The following is a 23,729-nucleotide window of genomic DNA, read 5'->3' as shown; positions in this document are numbered from 1 at the left end:
ACCACCTGCCCGCCTGCTTGTACATGCACAGAGATGCAAGCTGTCCAGGAGGATCAAGATGTGAACATTGCTCTGCATCCTCTCTGCTCCCACCTCCCCTGTCCTGTGTCTGTGACCCTGACTGCACTCACCTGATGTTCCTTCTCCAGCGTCGGAGGATGCCTGCGAGGCTTCCTGGGTCTCCAGGACAGGCTGCATAGTCAGGATCAGGGTTTCCTCCGTCTGCTTCTCCTCCACATCTTCCCTGGGGACCTCCTGCCGGCTCTGCTGCACCAGTGTGTGCAACCCTGTCTGCACGAGCACCGGTGCAGACATAGGCTCCTGGCCTCCCAGGATGCGGTCCAGTTCATGATAATAGGCGCAGTGCACTGGGGTTGCACCTGAAGCCGAGCTCTGCACCTGAAGCCGAGCTGTGCTCTCGGGCCTTCACGTATCCCTGCCGAAGCTCTTTGACTTTTGCCCGGATCTGTTGCAATGTCCTGGGGTTGTGCCCTTTATCGGACAGACCGTGAGCCATGCGGCTGTAGATGTTGGCGTTCCTGCGCCAGGTGTGCAGGGCCTGGACCGCTTCCTCTTCCCCCCACAGTTCGAAATCTTAGCATTTTGAACTCTTCAATAATGGACAACATTAGGGTGCACTTGGAAATTTCCAGCTGTGAAGTAACTCCAAAATCAGCTGTGCAAAGCGGGAAGTTTTTTAACTCTCAAGTGAAGTTGTTTTACTCAGCAGTCCAGTAATCAAAAAGCATCATAACTGTCACCAACCCACTCTCGTAGAATGTCCTCAATTCCTTCAGCAGCATTTCTGTATAAGCAGGATCCAAATTCTAGATTTGGTTAACCAGTTAGGCTCCCTGAAGGGCTGGATATAGAAAAGTCGGGGAAATGTTGCTTACCTGATGACTGTCGATACGATTAAGAACATCAGCATTCTAGTTTCTTTATTTGCTTTGGCTATTCTGATAGAAATATTCTTTATTTGCTGGACCAACTAAAGCTTCTCTAATAGAAAGCAAGCTTAGCTCAGAAAGCTGTAGGATCTTCTTGTGGTCTGAAAATCAGGGAAAACAGGAGTGAGTGACAGGATGCACGGGGGCTGGGGCCCTACACATGACGTTAAAGGTGATGGTCAAGAGAGGGTACTCCGGAACGGAAAACTGTGGTTGGTGATGGAGTAATGAGATGTTAGGTGAGAGGAACTTCTGTGACTGTGAACATACATAAGGCTGAGCTCTTCCAGACTCTTCATTAATGAGATATATTTACCTTCCCTTGTCACACAGGATTAAAGTCTGTGGCCACAACAATCACATTCTGCAGGTGTATTGGCCCATTTTGTCACGAAGCTCTTTGGTTTTGACCCCGTAAATGATGGGGTTGAGCATGGGGGGAAGGAGAACGTAGAGGTTGGCCAAGATGATGTGAACGTGGGGAGCAATGCCTTGACCGAACCGGTGTGTGAGGTTGGAGAAGAGGACGGAACCATAAGATGTCAACATGACCCACATGTGGGCTGTGCAGGTGCTGAGGGCTTTCTGGTGAGACTCCTTGGATGAGATTCTGAGGATGGCCCTAATAATCAGACCATAGGACAGGACGATAAGCGTCAGGTCAAACCCCATGACCACAAAAACTATAATCAAGCTGTACATCTTGTAGCCTGTGGTGTCCCCACAGGAGAGCTTTGCTATAGCTATGTGCTCACAGTACGTGTGGGGAATAATGTGGTTGTCACAGAACGGCAGCCTGCTCAGGAGCAGGAGTAGAGGCAGAAAGACGAGAATGCCTCTTGTCAAACCCGCTAGCCCTAGCTTTGCTATTCGTGCATTGGTGAGGATGGTGGTGTATCTCAGAGGGTTGCATATGGCGACGTAGCGATCGATGGCCATCGTCATGAGCACACCTGAGTGAATAATAGCAAGTACATGAAGGGAGAATGCTTGCATGAGGCAGCCACCAATAGTAATGTCTCTCAAATTAAACCAAAATATGCACAGGGCCTTTGGCACCACGGAGGTAGGCATGCCGATATCTGTGAGCGCCAACATGCAGAGCAGCAGGTACATCGGCTTGTGCAACGTCTGCTCTTTTGCTATAACAAAGAGAACCGTGAAATTTCCCAGTAGGCTGGTAATGTAGACTGTAGCAAAAGGGATGGCAATCCAGGCATGGGCAGCTTCGAGGCCAGGGATGCCCGTCAGAATGAACGTTGAAGAGCCAGCGGTGGTGAGGTTGAAAGTTGACATGATGTAGCCGATGAGTCAGTTGGTCTCAGAAATGGTTAAAGTGCCTGTGAAAAGAGAAGTCTACTAAGTGGGGCGGAAGGTTACATACTCAATGGAGGGGGAGAGGGGGTTACACCCTTGATCAGTAAATATTATAGTAAATATTTATACAGTAAATATTTTATAGTTATTCACAATCTAGAAAGGTGGCAGCGTTTGTGGATGGCACAAGGTTATTTAGATCCTCGCCAAGTCTAGAGAAGTCCGCACAGGGAGTTACCAAAACCACATATTTGGGAGCCTCTTCGTAGATGAACTTTGATGTCAATAAGTGCAACGTGCCTGCCAATTGAAGGTGGAAAAAACTTGAACTCAAAAAAGTTCTAATATAAATGTTTGAACTCGAGGCACTGACCTTGTTACCTGAACATGATGAAGCCCTACTCATAGTGTAAGTTGAGAGAAACTGCGTAAAATGTTGGGATCCAGAAGTGGGATGGGGAATCATATGGAACATAGTATGCTGTTATTATCAGTCAGTCCATATTTCACCCTCCTCAGGACTTCCCTTTGCAGTACTGAGCACTCCTGTCTCGCTGGTTGTTGCAGAATTACAGCAAGAATGAACAGGGACTCTGTTCTCATGTGGACTAGGTCTGGGATTGTTACCTTATGAAGTAGATGAATGAGACAGGGCATGGGACAAGTCTAGAAAACTCTGAGTGGGAGAGAGTCGTTCGGGATTGTGTTCTCCCTGTCTCACCTCAAGGTCAAAAACACATTCAATTAAACCGATCTGTGGGAAACACAAAATAGATAACAAAGAAGTGCTTTCTAGGGTGTGTCGACGCTGCACGGCTATTTCGGGACACCTTCTGACTTCGGAATCTCTGAACGTATCCCCAAGAGACGGAGGCATTTTCTCTACAAGATTCTCCCTGCAGCTGCTGAAATTTTTTTTTCCCATTCGTGATCTTAGTGATTTTAGCCCTGTGGGGGAGAAATTTTCATAGGAAAGTGGAGTCCTGGAAAAGTTACACCAGCTGAGGAATCCCATGAGAAAACAGGGTTACTTACCTGTCACTGTTGTGCTTCGAGATGTTTTGCTCATGTCCATTCAAACGAGGTGCATGCGCACCACGTGCACGGTTCCCGGAGCATTTTTTCCCCAGCAGTACCCATCGGGGCAGCAGGTCGTCCCCTGGAGTGGCGCCGCTATAGCAGAGCATAAGTACCCTGCCGGCCCTCCCCCTCCTCAGTTCCTTCTTGCCGGAAACTCCGACGCAGGGGAGGCAGGGGGGAAATCGAATGGACATGAGCAACACATCTCGAAGAACAACAGTTACAGGTAAATAACCCTGTTTTCTTCTTCGAGTGATTGCTCATGTCCATTCAAACGAGGTGACTACCAAGCTGCCCGTACTCCAGAGGCGGGCTCGGAGTCATCCAACAGAACCCTCACACTGAGAGCCAGTGCAACAAGAACTTTAATGCAGAACTGGGACAGAACACAACACATAAACAACTCAACATATAGATACAGCAGCAGGTACACGACACGCTGTGTACCACTCAACCACGTCCCTTTGTTTGTTCACAGGAGAGAACCCAACACAGCCACACCCACCGCAGAGTCCTCCTGCGCCTGCTGCATGAGCACATAATGCTCTGTAAACATATGGGCTGAGGACCCTGTAGCGCCCTACAGATCTCAAGGATCGGAACGTGGGCCCCAAAGGCTACGGATGAAGCGTGAGCCCTGGTGGAATGTGCCGGCACACAAGTTGGCTCCTTATGCGCGAGAGCATAGCACTCCCGAATGCAGGAGGATATCCACCCTGACAGCCGTTGGGCTGAAACCGGCATCCCTTTCATCCAATCCACATAGGCAATAAACTCTTGGGTTCTTATGTTCTTATGTTCTAATAAGCAACTGAGAAGTCTTGCGAAACGGCCTAGTTCTATCTATGTAAAATGCCAGAGCCCTTTTCACGTCAAGGGAGTCCAAAGCCCGCTCCTTAGGGGAGCTGTGGGGCTTGGAAAAGAAAACCAGGAGGTATATGTCTTACGACATATGAAAGGTTGACACCACCTTGGGGAGGAACGCAGGGTGGGGATGCAGACGAACCCAGTCTGCCGAGAATACTAAGTACGGGGGCTCCACCGTCACGGCGCGCAATTCAGACACCCAGCGGGCTGACGTAATGGCGACTATAAAAGCCACCTTCAGAGACAGGAACTTCAGAGGGCAGGATGCTAGTGGCTCGAAGGGGGGACCCAAGACTTTATTCAACACCAGGTTAAGGTCCCACTGTGGCCCCGGGGCCCTTACATGGGGAAACAGCTTATCTAGGCCCTTCAGGAAACTTTTCACCAGGGGGTCAGAGAACAGAGACCTGCCCCCCGAACCCTCATGAAACACCGTCAGGGATGCCAGATGCTCCCGTACAGACCGAGTTGACAGGCCCGCCTGTCGCAACCCAAGTAGGTAATCCAAGACCACCGGGACAGGAGTCCGGGAGGGGCACATACCACTGCTCTGAGCCCAGGCCGAGAAACACTGCCATTTGGCGGCGTACAACCGCCTGGTGGCCGGCTTCCGGCTGCCCGGGAGAATCTCCTGCACCCCCGTAGAGCAAGCCCTCTCAGAGGGCTTCAGCCACGGATAAGCCACGCGGTCAGGTGTAGGGACTGCACATCCGAGTGATACAGGATACCCCTGCCCCTGTCCTGGGTAACTAGGTCCGGGGTCAGCGGCAGGCCACCACCTTTTCCCACAGGATGGGATACCAAAACTGTCTGGGCCAATCCGGGGTATCAGGATTACCCGTGACGTGAACCACATGATCCTGGTAAGCACCTTGGGAACTAATAGGAATGGGGGAAACGCATAAGACAACGCCCGAGGCCACGTTGAAGTCAGGGCTCCCCTCTCAAGCCTGCTCCTACGCCCAGGAGGGAGAAGTACTGGAGACATTGCTTGTTCCCCTCGGTAGCACGTATTTGCGCACCCTGGCAAGTATGCCGCCTGTAATTGGATGCGGTGGGCTATGCAGAATTCCCACAGGAGAGCTGCCTCCTGGCACAGCGGGGACAATCGGGCTCCACCCTGTTTGTTTATGTAAAAAACCGCTGTGGTATTGTCCAGCAGCACTGACACTAGGTTCCCCGAGAGCATGGTCAGGAAGACTTCGCAGGCCCTCCTGGCCGCCCTCAGTTCCCGAAAATTTATGTGCAACCCCTGGGGGGGTCCACAGACCTTTTGTCCTGCGGTCCTGTAGGTGCGCCCCCCAACTGTCGTCGTAGGCATCTGTGATGAGCTGCGCCGACGGCAGTCCCGTATGGTAGGGAACTCCCAAACACACCTCGCTCTCCAATGTCCACCAGCGGAGCAAGGCCATGACTCCCTGTGATAGGGTGAGAATCCGGTCCCAGCTGTTCCTGGCCTGGTTGAACGCACCCACCAACCATGCCTGCAGCGGTCTGAGCCTCAGCCTGGCATGTCTGACTACATAGGTGCAGGCGCCCCATCTTGGCACATAGAGCTGCCCCCACGAACTCTATATTCTGAGTGGGGGTAAGGGTCAACTTCTCCTCGTTCACTACCAGACCCAGTTTGTTGAAAAGAGATCGCGCCAAACCTATGTGCGTGAGTACCTGGTCCCTTGAGCGACCTCTGAATCAGTCATCCAAATACGGAAAGACCTGGACTCGCATGCGCCGGAGGTAGGCCGCTACCACCGCCATACACTTCGTAAACACCCTGGGGGCTGTTGACAGCCCAAAGGGGAGAACCGTCAACTGGAAGTGCTGGTGGGATACTACAAACGGGAGAAACCTCCTGTGGCTCATCCGAATCGCAACATGAAAATAGGCATCCTTCAGATCGAGGGCTGCATACTAATCGCCCTTGTCCAATACCGGAATGATTGAGGTCAGGGTTACTAGCTGAAACTTTTCCCTTCTTACATGCTTGTTGAGGGCCCTGAGATCTAGGATGGGCCAAAGGCCTCCCTTTGGCTTCGGGATAATAAAGTAACAGGAATAGAACCCCTTGCCCTCCCGATGGGGAGGGACCCTTTCCACTACCCCCTTTTCTAGAAGCGCGAGGACCTCCTGTGCAAGGAGGCCTCGTGAGAGGGGTCCCTGAAGAGGGAAGGGGGGAGAGAAGGGAAGGGTCCCAGGACGGGGATGGAGTACCCCCGAGACACTATGTCCCGCACCCATTTGTCCAAGGTGATACCTGACCAGGCCTGGGCAAAGTGGGACAGTCTGTCTCCAAACGGGGCGGAGATAACTGGCAACGGTATGTGGTCCCCAAGCGCACCCTCAAAACTGCTGCTTGGGTAGAGATGGAGGTGGCTGAGTGGGGACGCTGCTTGCCTTCTGCTGTGGCCGGCGGCGCCGGTTGTGAGCCCCCAGGCTCTGCCCTTGGGTGAAGGCCGCAGACGGACCACATGGTCTCTGCCGCCAATAGGGTGCGTGGCTTGCGGTGGGGCCCTATGCGGTTGCCGATTTAGCAACTGCCTGCGTTGGGGAGCCGGCGTATGGATACCCAACGACCATAGGGTTGACCTGGTGTCTTCAAGCTGAGGAGCCTGGAGTCGGTGCTCTCAGCGAATAGGGCCTTCCCATCGAATGGCGGGTCTTGGATTGTGGCCTGCAAGTCCAGTGGGATCCCCGAGACCTGCAGCCAAGCATTGTGCCGCATCACCACGCTCGATGCCATCGTCTTGGCCACGGAATCAACCGCATCCAGGGACGCTGCAGGGTGGTGCGCGCAATCGTTCTGCCCTCTGTGGTCAGGGTGGAGAACTCCTGTCTGTCCTTTGGGGGCAATCTGTCACGGAACCTGTCCATTGCCTGCCAGGTGTTGTAGGCATAGCGACTGAGCATGGCTTGCTGGTTGGCGATATGCAGTTTCACCCCCCTGTTGCATAGACCTTGCGCCCCATCAGGTCCATGCGCTCAGGGTCTTTCACCTTAGGGGATGGGCCCGCCTGCCCCTGCCCCTCCTTTTGGGCGGCCGCCTGGACCACCATAGATCCCGGTGCAGGGTGTGAATATAGGTGCTCATGCCCCGACTGTGGGACATAGTATCTCCTTTCTACCCCCTTGAGAGTTAGGGAGATAGACGCCGGTGTCTGCCACAATGTGTTGGTGATTTTGCCACTGTCTTGTTTAGTGGCAGTGCCAATTTCGCCGGAGAATCATCCGTTAGTACGTCCACCATTGGATCTGGCTCCTTGGTCACCCGCTCCACCGGTACCCCAAGATTTGCAGGAAGCCGGCGCAGCAGCTCCCGTTGGGATCTAGCGTCGATGGCCGGCATAGCTGGGGCCGGGTCAGCCAAGGCCTCGTCTGGGCATGATGAAGCTGTCAACTCGCGACTCAGGGTCGGCTGCTTCACCACCTCCTGAGCCGGGGCTGGTTGCTGCGGTACTCCAGGCTGTTGCTGGGTCCCTGTCCCCCACTAGCCCAGGTCCAAGTGCCCCTTGGGGCTAGCCCCTTTAGGTGAAGGCGGAGCTCTGGACAGGGCGGTCGAGGGCGTGGACCTCTGTTGCAAGGCACTAAACGACCCTGAAGGCGGGAGCGACCCCTGCCACTGGTGATAGGCCCAGGGTGTCCAAAAGGGCCAGGGCTGCTGGATCTGAGGTGGCCACGTTTGTTCAAAACCTTGCAGTGCTGCCCGGTGCCGAGAACGGGATCGGTACCGGGACGACAACCGCGAGGACCCCATCGATCGCAGCAACTTTGCCTCAGATTCCGAGGACAGTTCTGACGCTGACCATAGAGGTGTCAGCGAGGGCTGACCCTGAATCGCCCGAGGGCAGAACTGTGCCATCGACTCTGGCTTCCCCGCATGGGGCAGGGCTGCGGGCGAGGAAGCTGTGGCACCGGGCCACACAGTGCCTGCAGTGCCAGCAAGGCCAATGCCTGCGATGCCGGAAGAACCGGTATCTGGGGGGCCAGCAAGTACAGTACCGGCGGAGCTTGCATCGGTGGGAGGGCTTGCGGCACCGGCACGGACGACGCCTGCTGAGCCAACAAGGCTGGTTCCTGCGAAGACGACCACAGAACCGGGGCCCCTACAGCTGACAGTGAAGCCTCCGGGGGAGGCCGGGCAGGAGACAGAGCCAGCGGTACCACCTGTACTAGTACCGGCACAGTCTGCCCTCATACCACCGCGGCCGGCAGTAACGGACGGCCCCTCGACTCTACCGGTGCCATCCGGGGCTCTGGGTCCCAGGAGACCACAGGTGCCCCCAAAGCTTCCGGAGCCGAAGTTGATGACCCCTCCAAGGAGGGGGGGAAGAGGCGAGGCTGTAAGCTTAATCAGGTCCTGAGCAGCCTTGAAGACCTCCGGCGTGGACGGGTGCCGGGTCAGGACAGACCCGGGCTCCCCACTCTGTGCGTGGCCTGCTTCTTCTTCTGAGTCCCCTTTGGAGGCTTAACGGGTACCAGAGTGCGGCTTCATCTGCGGCCATCCCGTTGGGCCCTGCGCTCAGGTGATCTCCCGCTGGCGGCCTTCACCCATTTCGGTGCCGGGGTCTGGCACTGGTGCCACGGTGCCGGCTTCTTCCATACTTCAGTGCAGGGAAGGTCCGACCGTGATTCCCGCACTGACACCAGTGCATTGCGCACTGAAGCTTCTCCGGGGGACCCAAGCTTCAGCGCCAACTCCATCAGGAGCAACTTAAGACAGGAGTCTCTCTCCCTCTTGGTTCGCGGCTTGAACCCCTTGCAGATCTTGCAGGTGGTGGCCAGGTGAGCTTCCCCCAAACATTTCAGACACTGTTCATGGGAGTCCCCCTTGGGCATGGGTTTAGCACACTCCGCACAAGGTTGAAAGCCCTGCGGGCCTGGCATCACTGTCCCCCTATGGGGCGGGGTTGGGGATTCAAGATCCAACTCACTTAACAACTAGTTAACAACTACTTAAGCTAACTATACAAACAGAAAACTGCCAACGGACAAGGAAAACACACTGGGATCAGCACAAGAGAACAGCTCCAACCGCCGTCACGGGCGGTAAGAAGGAATTGAGAGGAGGGGGGAGGGCCGGCAGGGTACTTATGCTCTGCTATACCAGCGCCACTCCAGGGGGCGACCTGCCGGCCCGACGGGTACCGCTGGGGAAAAAATGCTCTGGGAACCGTGCATGCAGCGTGCGTGCACCTCATTTGAATGAACATGAGCAATCACTCGAAGAAGCAACTGCGTGGATGAACATTTTATATGAGGAAAATAGTTTGACCTAAAAAAAATCTTGTGGAACCCTTGCCACTAATGACCAACAGCTGGCTAACAAATGGTCCGTGAGCATCCTCAGTTTAACATTTGGGTCCCAATGGCTCTCTGCTTCAGTCACCTGTCAGTGCCTGTGGCAGCTTTATTTATGATTTATGATTCTAGGTTGTATCAACAGGTGTGTTGTAAGCAAAACTCGTGAAGTCATTCTGCCGCTCTACTCTGCACTAGTTAGGCCTCAGCTGGAGTACTGTGTCCAGTTCTGGGCGCCACATTTCAAGAAAGATGTGGAGAAATTGGAAAGGGTACAGAGAAGAGCGACAAGAATGATTAAAGGTCTAGAGAACATGACCTATGAAGCCAGGCTTCATGAACTGGGCTTGTTTAGTTTGGAAAAAAGAAGATTAAGGGGGGACATGATAGCGGTTTTCAAATATCTAAAAGGGTGTCACAAGGAGGAAGGAGAAAATTTGTTCCTCTTGGTTTCTGAGGACAGGACAAGGAGTAATGGGCTTAAAGTGCAGCAGGGGAGGTTTAGATTGGACATTAGGAAAAAATTCCTAACTGTCAGGGTGGTCAAATATTGGAATAAATTGCCAAGGGAGGTGGTGGAATCTCCCTCTCTGGAGATATTTAAGAACAGGTTAGATAGACATCTGTCAGGGATGGTGTAGGTGGAGCTTGGTCCTGCCTTGAGGGCGGGGGGCTGGACTCGATGGCCTCTTGAGGTCCCTTCCAGTCCTATTATTCTATGATTCTATGATTCTATCTAGGCCCTATAGCCAGTGACTTGAGTTATTCACTTAGGCTACATCTAGACAGCGGCGCTAATTCTGCATATCAGGAGTCCCCCGAAATAGCAATTAACCATCTTTAAATATTTCGAAATATCTCCTCTGACTAGGTTGAACTCAGGGACTGCCTGGACCAGGGAAACCTGGGGAGATGAGCCTGACCGGCATTTCTGGGGTGAAGGGAACCCCGGTGTCATCTCAGCCAGTGTTGGGAAGCAGAGAGGAACTGACGTGGCTGGAGGGAGACAGGGTATGAAAACTAAACTTTAACATCTTGGAGCCTGTTGGAAACCCAGACGTACCATCCTCCTGGTGCCTTCCCATAGCTGATGCAGTGATGCGGCTGTCATTGGCCTGCTGATGGGAGGCGGAATGATCTAGATGGGGGGGGGGGTCATGTCAGAGTCCTCTGTAGAGTTTGAGACACTCTCTGCCCCGGGAAGCTGCCTTATACTGCTGTGGTCTGTGCATTAGGCAGGAGGATCCAGGCCTATTTCGCCATGTTCCAGAGACCACTGTGATCCAGAGATTGCACGGCCTGCTGGCCTGCCGCTCCCCACGTGAACACACACACTGCACTTTCCTGGTACATCCCCAGGGATATTCCCAACACTACCTGGTTTTCTCTAAGCCAAACACGTGGATTTATTTTTACTGCTTTTGGTGCTGCTTATGTTCTGCAGTAGCAGAGATGCTGGGGGCCGGGGTGCTGTTTTTTCTAATTGATCAGAATTTTGAAGTCTGTGATTTTGATGTTTGAGTAACTCCCCTGTCAGTTTTGTTTTTTGGTCCAAATGAGCTCACCCCTCCGTGGAGGCCAGGGGATGACCCCAGGGAATGACAGGAAAGGCTGGTGTCTATCCGGACAGTCGTTTATTTATATGGTGGTATCACAGTCCCAATTTCACACTCAAGAAAACCAATGTCCACCTAGAGTGACTCAGTGAAGGCAGAATGTGAGAGCAGAACATGGCCAGTGTGTGACCCATCCTTGTTATGAGCCCTCTGGTAACACAGATGTTTTGGGTGTCCTAGGGTATGTCTACACTACCCTCCTAATTCGAACTAGGAGGGTAATGTAGGCATACCGCACTTGCAAATGAAGCCCGGGATTTGAATTTCCCAGGCTTCATTTGCATGAAGCCAGCCGGCGCCATTTTTAAATGCCGGCAGTTCGAACCCCGTGCCGCGCGGCTACACGCGGCACGGAGTAGCTAGTTCAGATTAGGCTTCTAATCCGAACTAGTTGTACTCCTCGTGGAATGAGGAGTACAGCTAGTTCGGATTAGGAAGCCTAATCCGAACTAGCTACTCCGTGCTGCGTGTAGCCGCGCGGCACGGGGTTCGAACTGCCGGCATTTAAAAATGGGGCCGGCCGGCTTCATGCAAATGAAGCCCGGGAAATTCAAATCCCGGGCTTCATTTGCAAGTGCGGTATGCCTACATTACCCTCCTAGTTCGAATTAGGAGGGTAGTGTAGACATACCCCTACCGAAGAGGGAAGAGAAGTTGCAGAACAAAACTTGAGCAAGCAAGAATAAAACCTGGGTGTAACAAAATGAGAAGAAGCTACTACGACAAAGAGAAGGACACGGTAAGAGACACATTTTTTATCTTAAAAAGTAAATATTTCTCTAAACTATTGCCAGGACATTGTGTTTTTGTAGGGTAAAAATTTCTGAAGTGGCTATGATATTCTCTTAAGAACTCCTATTCTAAATTTCAAGTCTGGAAGAGGCACACAAAACATCTGTGTCTATGTCAAATACACAGTGTATGAAGGTTACCCTCCTCCCACTTAGCCCATCGGAGGAAGGTCATCATAGAGCTAAGGATCCCAGGTGAGAGAAAGGATATAACACATTCAGTAGTACTATGAACAAATGCTTACAGACTCTGCTTTAATCTCCAGGTGCAACACCAATGGATCACATCCGTGCAAAGATACCTTCCTGAAGCCAACGAACACATCGCCACTTAATACATAACTGACAACTGATGTCTGCTTTGTTTAAAGTATCCTGTAAGCTATGGGCGCAAAACACTGTGCAGCCTTTAGATTATTGCTTTTATTTTGCCTCACGGTTAGCACCTATCCAGGGGGTCCGGGATCTTCCCCCCCATCATTTCATCTACCCATCAGCATCTTATATAATCCATTGTAACCTATTGTCTGGCAGTGTTCACCAAGCCTAATAAGTGAAGTGACACGCCTCCTGCGTTGTGTGTTAATAAACCCTTCTGCGTGCTTCATACACCGTGCCCAGACTCTGTTCCAACAGTTTTTAACAACAGCAAACAGTTCAAATTGTCATTCTGGTGAATTCCTGATCAGATGGTTCTTGACTTGAACCCTTTGTGAGGCCTTAGCCCTCACTTTAACACAGAAACAGGCCACTCACCAAAATCCAGCTCATCAGAGAGAGGAAACCTCCTTAAGGCGACAAGAAGGCAGAGCCCTGAGAGTTCTCCATGCGTCTGAGAGATGTGACACTCCACATGCTGGACAACAAACTTTATAACTTCCCCTGTGCAATCCCTGCGGGATCTCTGGTTGGCCAAGACTCCCAGACAATTCCCCCAGCTCTGTGCACAATGGGAAGAGCAAATAATAGACCCCCGAGAGCCTCTCCTGGGAATGAAAACATTTTTTGCTGATTCCAGGGAATTAGATTGTCGGAGGAAACAGAGTCTTGCAGATTGTCCAGTCTAGTGCAAAATGTTCTGCCACTTACACTGTGTGGGATTGCCACCACTACACACAGTACCAAATTCCATTTTCAATTAATTGTACCATCGCATGTCTGCGTACAGTCCATGCAGTTGTAATAGTCTTGTCAATTAGCCTCTGAAATTCATTGCCACCCTGTAGATATATTTCTTGCCACCCTGGGTGTGTCTAGACTACAGGGTTTTGTTGACAAAAGTGGACTTTTGCCGACAAAACTATACCGGCGTCTACACTGCCGCCGAGTTCTGTCGACAGTAAGTCAACAGAATGTAGCAGTTTTGTTGATGGCGGTACACCTCTTTCTGTGAGGAATAATGCCTTTTATCAACAGAGTTCTGTCGACAAAAGGCGCTGTTGCATCCACGCTGTGCTTTTTTTCAAGAGAGAGTCTAGACTGTCGAAAAAGCGGCTTACTTTGTCGACAGAGCTGGCTGCAGTCTAGACGCTCTTTGTCGACAGAGGCTTTGTCGACAGTATCTGTTGACAAAGCCTCTGTCGACAAAAGCCTGTAGTCTAGACATACACCCTGTGAATTTATATCTGGCAGCTCAAACTGTTCTCATAGTTCATCTTCTCTCTGCATTGGGGAAGCATCACATTTCCATACTGTGTCTATCCTTCAGAAATCAATGTAGAAATGGGTTGTTTTCTCCTCAGGGTGTCATTTCAGATTTGGGTTGAAGATGGGCAGCTTAAACCAGGATTCCATTCCAAAGGATATTTAGGCACCTGAAAATTCCAGTGGAGATTTTTTGGAGATAACAAAGAAATTAACTGACAGGAACAGCGTTATTAATTCTTATATAAAGAAAAAAAAAACCAAATACCTGGCAAAGCCATATTGTCAGTTAATTTTTAAATTGAGAATCAACAGCAAAATATTTCCAATCCCAAATCTTGAGGTATCAGTTTCGGAGCCTTAACCCAAGTTTGAGACTTCGGGTACATCTAGACTACAAGCTTCTTTCGAAAGAAGCTTTTCCGAAAGAGAGTTTTTCAAAAAAGCTTCGTTCGAAAGAGCGACCAGACTACAAAAGCGGATTGAAAAAGCGATCCGCTCTTTTGAAAGAGAGTGTCCAGACTGCTAGGACGCTCTCTTGCCAAAAGGGCACCCGGAACTACTTCTGGCAGGTCATGAGGGCCGCATTTAGTTTTGCGTGCCGCTGCGCGAGGCTAGCGGAGACAGAAGCAGGAAGGCCATGACCTCCCATATTGTGGCACAGAGGGTTGTCCACTGCTGGACGAGCTCATCCAACAGGTGGTCATGCCAAACAGCCTCTTCCCACGTCCTCTCTGCGATTGTCTCCTTTAGTTCCTCCAGGACCGCGATGTGTGTCCTCATCAGCTCCTGGTAGACATGCCAGTGCCTGCGGCTGCCATGGACCGGGGCTGATGTACCTCGACCCTCTGGCACAGCTGGTCCGGCTATGGAGGACAAGAGGGAGAGGCGGTCCATCATGCGTGCGCACATTGTCCCAGAGGGCATGCCCTCGTGAGAAACTGTCCTCGGGACAGGGGATGCTGAGGTTCTGTGGGCTGGCCAGTAGTCCTGGCCTCACAGGGGCCCCCGAGGTACCAATGGGACCATCCTGCCCCTCCCCCCCAGCCAAGCCACCCAAGGAAGTATCCACCCCTAGTGAGTTCCCAGGTGTTGGAGAGAGGCCTGGAGCGGCCAGACCCTCCCTGCCTCCTTCTCCCCTGCCCATGCCTGCACGGGGTAGCACTGTTTGCTGGAGCGGGTGGTGCCTCGCACGTGCACGCACGGCCGCGTGCGATGTGTGACACTCGTAGATCTGTATGGGGTCCTGCGTGCGTCCTGGTGCCCAGCCTGCTTCAGGAAGTGCCGGGGGAGAGGGGGAGGATGGCCCTCTCTGGGGTCGGACGTGTGTGGGGTCCTCCCCTGGCTGTGAGCAGCAGCCCATGTGTGCTCCGGGACTGGCTTCTGGATCCGTGTGTTGCACACTGCCACTGCATGTGCACAGCCAGCTGCACACTGTCCAGGCCGAGCATGACATGTGACGATCACACCCCATCGCCTGTGCGCCCACCTCCCCCGTCCTGTGTGTGTCAACCTCACAGCACTCATCTGATGTTCCCTCCCTGGGGTCGGAAGGCCTCCTGCTCCTGGCTGATGGTGACAGCTGTCTCTGCATCCTCATCTCCTCCTGCAGCTGCTGCTTTCCCGCTTCTTCCTCTGGCTGCTGCTCCGAGTGCTCCTGGACGTGTTTTCTCAGGCGAGACTCCGCCAGGTCCAGTGGAGACTGGGGTTTCCTATCACCCAGGATTTGGTCCAGCTCCTCAAAGGAGGGGCAGAAGTGTGGGGCCTCTCCTGAGGGGGAGCAGTGATCACAGGCCCTTGCCTGAGTTTTTACCTTTGCCTTCACATGGTCCCAGGTGCAGGGCTGGTGGCCTTTTTTGGCCAGCCCGTCAGCCATGTGCCCATAAATGTCCACATTTCTGCACCTGGATTGCATGGCCTGTGGGCAAAGCCCACTTCCTCAGATGAGTGGAGAGAAAGAGTTGTTAGTCTTCTCCTCGGGTATGTCTAGACTACAGGCTGTTATCGACAGAAGTTTTGTCGACAGATACTGTCGACAAAGAGCATCTAGACTACATCCAGTTCTGTCGACAAAGCAAGCCATTTTGTCGACATGGCAGTGTAGACACAAAGGACAGTTTAGATGCAATAACGCCTTCTGTTGACAGAACTCTGTCGACAGAAGGCGTTATTCCTCGTGGAATGAGGTTTACAGCCGTCGACAAAAGTGCTGAGTTCTGTCGACGTTATGTCAAGAGAACTCAGCGGTATGTAGACGCTGGTATAGTTTTGTCGACAAAACCCTGTAGTCTAGACACACCCCTCCTGTTCTCATCCTCAGAAACTACCCGGTAGAGTTTGACCTTGCACAATGTTCTTCCCAATTAACCTTTATCTGTGTAAAGTTCTAGTTTCTCAATTCATGGTGCCTGGATGCAAATGACTTGATCGTTTTTTGAGGCACACACCTCTGAAATACAGGATAACACACTCCATTTCTCAAACACCCAGCTTCATAGCTTTCACTGATATGATTTAGTAGAACATCTTCAATTCCTGCAGCAGCTTTTTGGTATTAGCCCTTTCCAGTGGACATTTTTTTTTTGTAATTCTCTAGACCTTCTGAAGGATTGGACATAGAAAACGCAGGTAAATTCTGTTCACTAGATCACAGTACATTTAATATAGAAGTTCAGCATTGTCGTTTCTTTCTGGATCTATTTCATAGAATCATAGAACCATAGAACTGGAAGAGACCTCAGAAGGTCAAGTCCAGCCCCCTGCCCTAGGTAGGACCAATCCCAACTAAATCAACTCAGCCAGGACTTTGTCAAGCCGAGACTTAAACACCTCTAGGGATAGAGACTCTACTACTTCCCTAGGGAACCTATCCCATTACTTCACCACCCTCCTAGTGAAATCTATTTGATGAAAGCAACACTTTCTGACACCCAAAGCCAAAGAACCTTGTTCACTCAAGGACTAGTGGACCTTGATTCAGAAAGTTGTAATATCTTCTGGTGGTCTTGAAGTCCCAAACTTCGATTGACAGAGTGGTGGTGGAGGTAGCTGACTAAAGACACTGAAAGAGATCAGGTGATGGTCAGAGGAAGAGAAGACAGCAATGGAGAGCGTAGTATTTGGTGGTGGAGTGATAAGACAGTAAGGTGCAAGGAAGTTCTCAGACTGTGAACTTGAAAAATGCTCAAACTAGACCAGACTAACCTTGATTACCGAGGAGACATACTTTCCCCTCTTGTCACCCATATTTAAACTCAGTGGTCTCTGGTGATCACCTTCTGCACATGTATTGGCCCACTTTATCCCGAAGTTCTTTGGTTTTGACCCCATAAATGATGGGGTTGAGCATGGTAGGGACCAGGAAATAGAGGTTGGCCAAGATGATGTGAACGTGGGGAGCGATGCCCTGACCGAACCGATGTGTGAGAGTGGAGAAAAGCCCAAGAATATAAGAAGTCAGCATCACACAGATGTGGGCTGTGCAGGTGTTGAGGGCTTTCTGGTGGGCTTTCCTGGAGGAGATTCTGAGGACGGCCTTGAGGATCAGACCATAGGACAGGGCGATGAGTGTCAGGTCTAACCCAGTGACTACAAAAGCCATCACCAAGCTGTAAACCCTGTTCACTGTGGTGTCCCCACATGACAACTTTGCCACTGCTATGTGCTCGCAGAATGTGTGGGGGATGAGGCGGTTGGCACAGAACGGCAGCCTGCTCAGGAGTAGGGGCAGGGGCAAAATGAAGAGAACAGCTTTTATTAAAACCACTAGCCCTAGCATAGCTATTCGTGCGTTGGTGAGGATGGTGGTGTATCTCAGAGGGATACATATGGCCACGTAGCGATCAAAGGCCATTGCCACAAGGACAGCTGAGTGCATCACAGAAACCATGTGAAGGAAGAATATCTGAGAGAGGCAGCCACCCAGGGTAATAGCTCTGAAATTAAACCAAAATATAAACAGTGCCCTAGGCACAACGGAAGTAGGCACGCCAATGTCGGTGAGCGCCAGCATGCAGAGCAGCAGGTACATCGGCTTGTGCAGGGTCTGCTCTTTGCCTACCACAAACAGAATCAGGAAATTTCCCAAGAGGCCGGTAATATAGCACATGGACAATGGAATGGAAATCCAGGTGTGGGCATCTTCCAGGCCAGGAATGCCCATTAGAGTGAACGTTGAAGACTCAGAGGGGGTGAGGTTGAAAGCTGCCATGTGGTGGTTGACGTGTCGATCCAGCTCAGAAATGCTCAAGGCACCTGTGAAACAGAAGAACAGCAAAGGAGGTTGCCCGCTTTATCACTAAATGTAGGGTAAACATTCTAGCAGGGGAGGAGAGAGGTCGGGGGCAACATTTAAAGATGCCATCTGATTATTTAGGTCAGGGCCAAGACCAGAGAAGGCCTCAGACTGAACTAACCAAGCCAGGATAACGGGCAGCCTCATGGCCAACAACCCCCCCTACATGTGACTTCAATGTGTATTATGCCCATTGGAGGGAAAAGCTTGAACTCCTCAAATACCTCACAAGGTTGTTGTTGAACTGTATGGACTCAGGACAGGGACCTGGGCATCATGGGAAACCCGGCGCACCGTGTGAGCACAGACAGAAACGACGCAAAACACTGGTATCTATGAAGAGCGGACAAGGAATTCATATGGAAAATGCCATGTCGTGAGAGGGGTTAGTGGTTTACCCTCCTGTGGACTCCTCTGTGCAGAGCTTGGCACTTTTCTCACCCAGGATATTGCAGAACTAGAGGGGTTCAGGGAAGAGCTACGAAAATATTCACGGGCTGAGGGAAATGCTTGGAGAGAGAGAGGTTGGAAAATCTGGGAGTGTTACCTTATTTAAGGAGAAGAGTGAGAGGGAGGCGTGAGACTAACGGGCACTGGTGTAAGGCCTGATGAGATGTACATAATACTCCACAACACCGGGGCTGCTATTCCGTGGCTTCCCAGGCTAAAATGACCCTGAGATCTGCCCAAATGCACTCAGGGCCGGGAAAGGTCCCCGCACTGGCCTTGGACCAACACTCACACATTAAGAACGTAAGAACGGCCAGACTGGGTCAGACCAAAGGCCCATCCAGCCCAGTATCCTGTCTGCCCACAGTGGCCTATACAGATGCCCCAAAGGGAGGGAACACAACAGGTAACCTCACATAGTCCGTCCCCTGTCACCCAACAGAGCTGCCTGCCTGTCTTTTTACCTGTCACTCTGCACCCCCAAAGCGCCCCCAATTGCTCATCTGTCCCTGTACAGCCCCTGTGTGCCCCCAATCACAGCTAGCTTTCTGGTGGACATAGACTCATAGACTTTAAGGTCAGAAGGGACCATTATGATCATCTAGTCTGACCCCCTGCACAGTGCAGGCCACAGAATCTCGCCCACCCCTCTTAGAATAATCCTCTCACCTATGTCTCAGATATTGAAGCCTTCAAATACTTTGAAGGCCACAACATGCAGAGAGTCCTTCAGCTGTGATCTGTACCCCATGCTACAGAGGAAGGCGAAAAACCTCCAGGGCCTCTGCCAATCTACCCTGGAGGAAAATTCCTTCCTGACCCCAAATATGGCGATCAGCTAAACCCTGAGCATGTGGGCAAGACTCACCAGCCAGACACCCAGAAAGTTCCCTATAGCAACTCCTATCATCCCTCCATTGACCTATTTCCAACTGGTAATGAATGGTCAATTAGTTACCAAGATCATGTTATTTCATCCAACCATCCCCTTATAGAATCATAGAACTGGAAGAGACCTCAGAAGGTCGTCAAGTCCAGCCCTCTGCTCTAGGCAGGACCAATCCCATCTAAATCAACCCGGCCAGGGCTTTGTCAAGCCGAGACTTAAACACCTCTAGGGATGGAGACTCCACTACTTCCCTAGGTAACCCATTCCAATGCTTCACTACCCTCCTAGTAAAATAGTTTTTCCTAATATCCAATCTGGATGTCTTCCACCACAACTTGAGCCCATTGCTCCTTGTTCTGCCATCTGTCACTACTGAGAACAGCCTCTCTCCATCCTCTTTGGAACCTCCCTTCAGGAAGTTGAAGGCTGCTATCAAGTCCCCCCTCACTCTTCGCTTCTGCAGACTAAACAGACCCAAGTCCCTCAGCCTCTCCTCGTAGGTCATGTGCTCCAGCCCCCTCATCATTTTGGTTGCCCTCCGCTGGACCCTCTCCAATGCGTCCGCATCCTTTTTGTAGTGGGGGGCCCAGAACTGGACACAATACTCCAGATGTGGCCTCACCAAAGCCGAATAAAGGGGAATAATGACATCTCTGGCTCTGCTGGCAATGCTCCTCTTAATGCATCCTGATATGCCATTAGCCTTCTTGGCTACAAGGGCACACTGTTGACATCCTACCCCCTGGCCCACAATCCATCAGCACTGCCAGCTTTTCTGTGTAGACCTCTTTCCTTGCACCAACAAGCCCCAGAACTACTGCCTGTCTGGACACCCAGCTGCCTGTCCCGAAACACAACTCTGCTGCACGCTTGTCCATGTGCTCATGTGCTTGCCCAACAGCCCCCAGTGTTGCTCGCCTAACTGTGTGCGCCACCACAACACCCAGTATTTTCTGCTCTGTGTAGCCCCTGCCCGTTCCCACAGCTCAAAGGCCTGCCTGCCTCTCCTTGCACACACAAACCTGTGTTGTCCCCTTGAACATGGCCATCTCCCTGCACAGTCCTGTGGAAACAGTGATACAGTCCTGTGGTACTGTGATACCCCCCTCACCGAGGACCAAAACTAGGTGCCAGAACCCATAGTGAGAGTTCACAGAAATGTCGCCTCAGACTAGGTGGTAAACTCAGTGTCTACCTGCACTGGGGGAAAGGAGGATCTGCCCGAACTGCCTGTCTATGCCGAAACAGATCCGACTGTACTGGGAATAAGAGAGGGACAGAACCGGCGCTAGGGAGACTGGATGTGGAGAATAAAAGGAGACCGCATGAGTAACCCTTCCCTGAAATGATGCTTTAATGTGTCTCATTCTGGTTGAAATCTAGACACATCACTTCCTGAGGTGGCTTTTCTATGTGGGGAATTGCTGACCCCAAGGCTGGAGTGGGGTTGCTCACAGGAGGAGCGGAGGTCTAGATGGGGGACAGTTTGACACAGAATCTGGTACAGTCTGGTCAGGTTCCATTACAGAATGGGAGACCCACCAGATCCAGGAACCCTCATTTCGCCTCTTCCGGGCTGTGTCTAGACTGCAGAGTTTTTTTTTTAAAAAGTAGCCTTTTTTCGAAAAAACATCACCTGCCTCTAGACTACAGCCGTGTTCTTTCGAAATTAAATCGAAAGAACGCGGCTTTTCTTTTGACGGCGGGACTCCTCATTTCACGAGGAAGAACGCCTTTTTTCGAAAGTGCTCTTTCGAAAAAAAGGCGTTCTTGAATGCACACAGGGCTTTTTCGAAAGAGAGCATCCAGACTGCCTGGGGGCTCTCTTTCGAAAAAGCGGCTCACTTTTTCGAAAGAAGAGGTTGCAGTCTAGACGCTCTCTTTCGAAAGAGGCTTGTAGTCTAGACATACCCCTGGTCTGTTCATTAGGGCATTCCCTATTCTGCTCTGTTCCAGGAATCCATGCCACTGTGATCTGGATTCCACCCATCCTGCCATATCCCCCGCCCCCCTACTCTCACACATTCATGGTGCATTCCTGGGCCTTCCCTGCTAAGATTTCCCACGCTGCCTTGTTTCAAATATGCTTTTATTTTTGCTGCCTTTTGGTGCATCTCATCCTGTCCAGGACCAGAGATGCAGGGGCACAGAGAGAGCAGAAACCTCTCCCTCCCTGGGGGGGAAAAAAAGTTATCCTGATAGTCTCGGGTCTTTGAGACCATGAATTTGAGATTTCAGTGATGTTCCTGTCAGTTCTTAATTGCTCCAAACAAGCTCTCCCATGAGAGCCCATCGCTTGACTCCAGATGAAGTCACTGAAGCAGTTTCCCAATTTTATTTGGCCATGGAACCCTTTTAAACTCGAAAGAATTTCAAGGAACCCCTAATAACCATCTTATATATGGAGCTGAAAAAGTAGACCACAAATAGGTAAGGTTAATAATAAACAAATGCTAAACAAGATAATGAGATCAACATTTAATTTAATTGCACATATTTAAAAACAAAAATCACATTTCATGTGTACAAAAAATAAAGCTCAAAAACTAGTATGCATTATATTGGCAGTTTTCAGTGCGATCAGTGGTATTTCTTCTTTTCTTGGCAAATTCTTTTAATATTTGGTTTAATACTGGAAAGTTGGATTTGCATATCTGGCACCACGGCATTCAGTCCATTTCTGTATTTCATTTTTTTGCTGTGTAATTCGAGAACCCAGTTTCGCACAAGTATGTGCTGGTGAAGGGTAACAACTGATGAATTGCCCGTCTTGTTAAAACTGAATATTCTTGACATAAGTCACCCCAAAATCAGAGACACTTCTTTAAATTTTTGTATTAATTGGCCTTCTGAAGCGATTTTGATTAGGTTTTCATAATCTTGCATAGAAAAACTGACTGGCTTTTCTGTTACTTAATGGATTTCGAATCCAGTTATTGTTGCCATTTGTGGTTGGAAAATACTTCATGATGTTTGTGTATAAATTGCGAAGATGATCTGTAACGTTGCTGCAAATATCTTCATCACGTTCACATACCTTTTCTTCAAGGAAATCATTCAGGTTGGGAAACAATCCAAATTATTTTGTCCTACAGACGAGATCCAAAACTGTAGCTTACGTGACAATGACAAAATTGTATCTTTCGCATTAAAAATATTTACGTTCTTTCCTTGCAGTGACACATTTACCTCATTTTATTTTTGTAAAGATGTCCGCAAGATACGCAACTCTCGATAACCACGAAAAGTTTGTTAAATGATCAGACATTCGGAATTGGTGATCCAGCAAATATGCGGCGAGCTCATGACGGAACTCAATAATCTAACCAGCACTTTGCCTCGCGATAACCACCTGACTTCAGTATGTAAAAGCAGGGCAGTGTGCTGACTACCCATATCTTCACACGTAATTTTGAACAGTCTTGACCGTAATGGTCAAGTTTTTATATCATTAATAATCTGTACTGCTTCATCCAACACATTTTTAAGAGGAGAAATATTCTTAACTACCGGTGCATCTGTGGAAAACGTGGTGTAGTTTGGTGCTACATTTTTTTCATTCATGTTACAGCGCCAGCCGCTGTTCCTACCATTACTTTGGCACCATCACTGCACACATCAACACATTTTTCCCAGTTTATTTCATGTGTTTTCATAAAGTTATCTGTACAATTGACTATGCTCTGACCAGTCGTATTGGTTTGCAAAAATTCACATAAAAGCAAGTCTTCTTCAATAGATTTATTAAAATCATAACAGACAAATACAAGCAAAACTGCAAGATCTGCCACGTCAGTGGACTCATCTAATTGTAATGAATATGCATCACATGAATGCAGCTGAAAAATTAGCTCCTTCTTGATGTCAGCAGCAGATCATGAATATGACGTGTGACAATATTGTTTAATAGCGGTACAGCCTCAACTTTTTGACAAGACTCCTGATCCAACATACACATTACAATAATTTTTGCACATGGTTTTAGGAGTGATTCCCCAATTGTGTGTGCTTCTCCGGTGAGCAATATACGATAGCTAACTTTGTAAGATTCCTCTATTGCATTTTCGTTATCCGTTTTGGCAGTTATTGACATGAAGAGTTTATTTTTTTCAAGTGCTTCAAGCTTCCACTTAAAAAGCCACGAATGTCTTTATCTTTCTATTCCAAATGATTTGTTTCAAAATGTCTTGGCAACTTAACAGGTACTAAACAACTATTAGATAATATTTTGTTGCATAGTACACACGGGGCATCCTAATTTCCATTGCTTGTGAATCCAAATGACAAATAGTCCTTGGCATACCTGCATTTCTTATTACTTGGCTGTAATTTTTCATAATTAACTTGAACAGCCTTGGTATCTTCCTCGCTGGTTTCAGTAACAACACGGGTGTTTGAAGTACTCACTTTTTCCTTTAAAATTCCTTCTTTTAGCCAGTGATCCATGGGGAATTTTGGTGTCAATAATGTAATTCTATGTGTAGATACTATTAACTTGTATTGTTAAAGTCACGCACGCGAGCCATGCTCCCTGAC

The 23,729-nt window shown here is 50.1% G+C and overlaps 2 protein-coding genes across 2 annotated transcripts; both read right to left on the bottom strand.

The window, feature by feature from the left end:
* Positions 1-1,307: 1,307 nt before the first annotated feature.
* LOC102456083 (olfactory receptor 52N4-like) lies at positions 1,308-2,246 on the bottom strand. Its single transcript, XM_006112079.3, has one exon. The coding sequence runs from the start codon at positions 2,244-2,246 to the stop codon at positions 1,308-1,310; it is 939 nt and encodes a 312-aa protein (XP_006112141.3).
* A 14,585-nt stretch (positions 2,247-16,831) lies between these two features.
* LOC106732478 (olfactory receptor 52P1-like) lies at positions 16,832-17,797 on the bottom strand. Its single transcript, XM_014576919.3, has one exon. The coding sequence runs from the start codon at positions 17,768-17,770 to the stop codon at positions 16,832-16,834; it is 939 nt and encodes a 312-aa protein (XP_014432405.2). The 5' UTR covers positions 17,771-17,797.
* Positions 17,798-23,729: the final 5,932 nt, after the last annotated feature.

This window comes from Pelodiscus sinensis, chromosome 1 (assembly GCF_052426305.1).
Source record: "Pelodiscus sinensis isolate ZL-2025 chromosome 1, ASM5242630v1, whole genome shotgun sequence".
In the NCBI taxonomy this organism is placed as follows: Eukaryota; Metazoa; Chordata; order Testudines; family Trionychidae; genus Pelodiscus; species Pelodiscus sinensis.
Note: the sequence above shows the minus strand (reverse complement) of the source record. Positions and strands in the feature narration are given on the sequence as shown.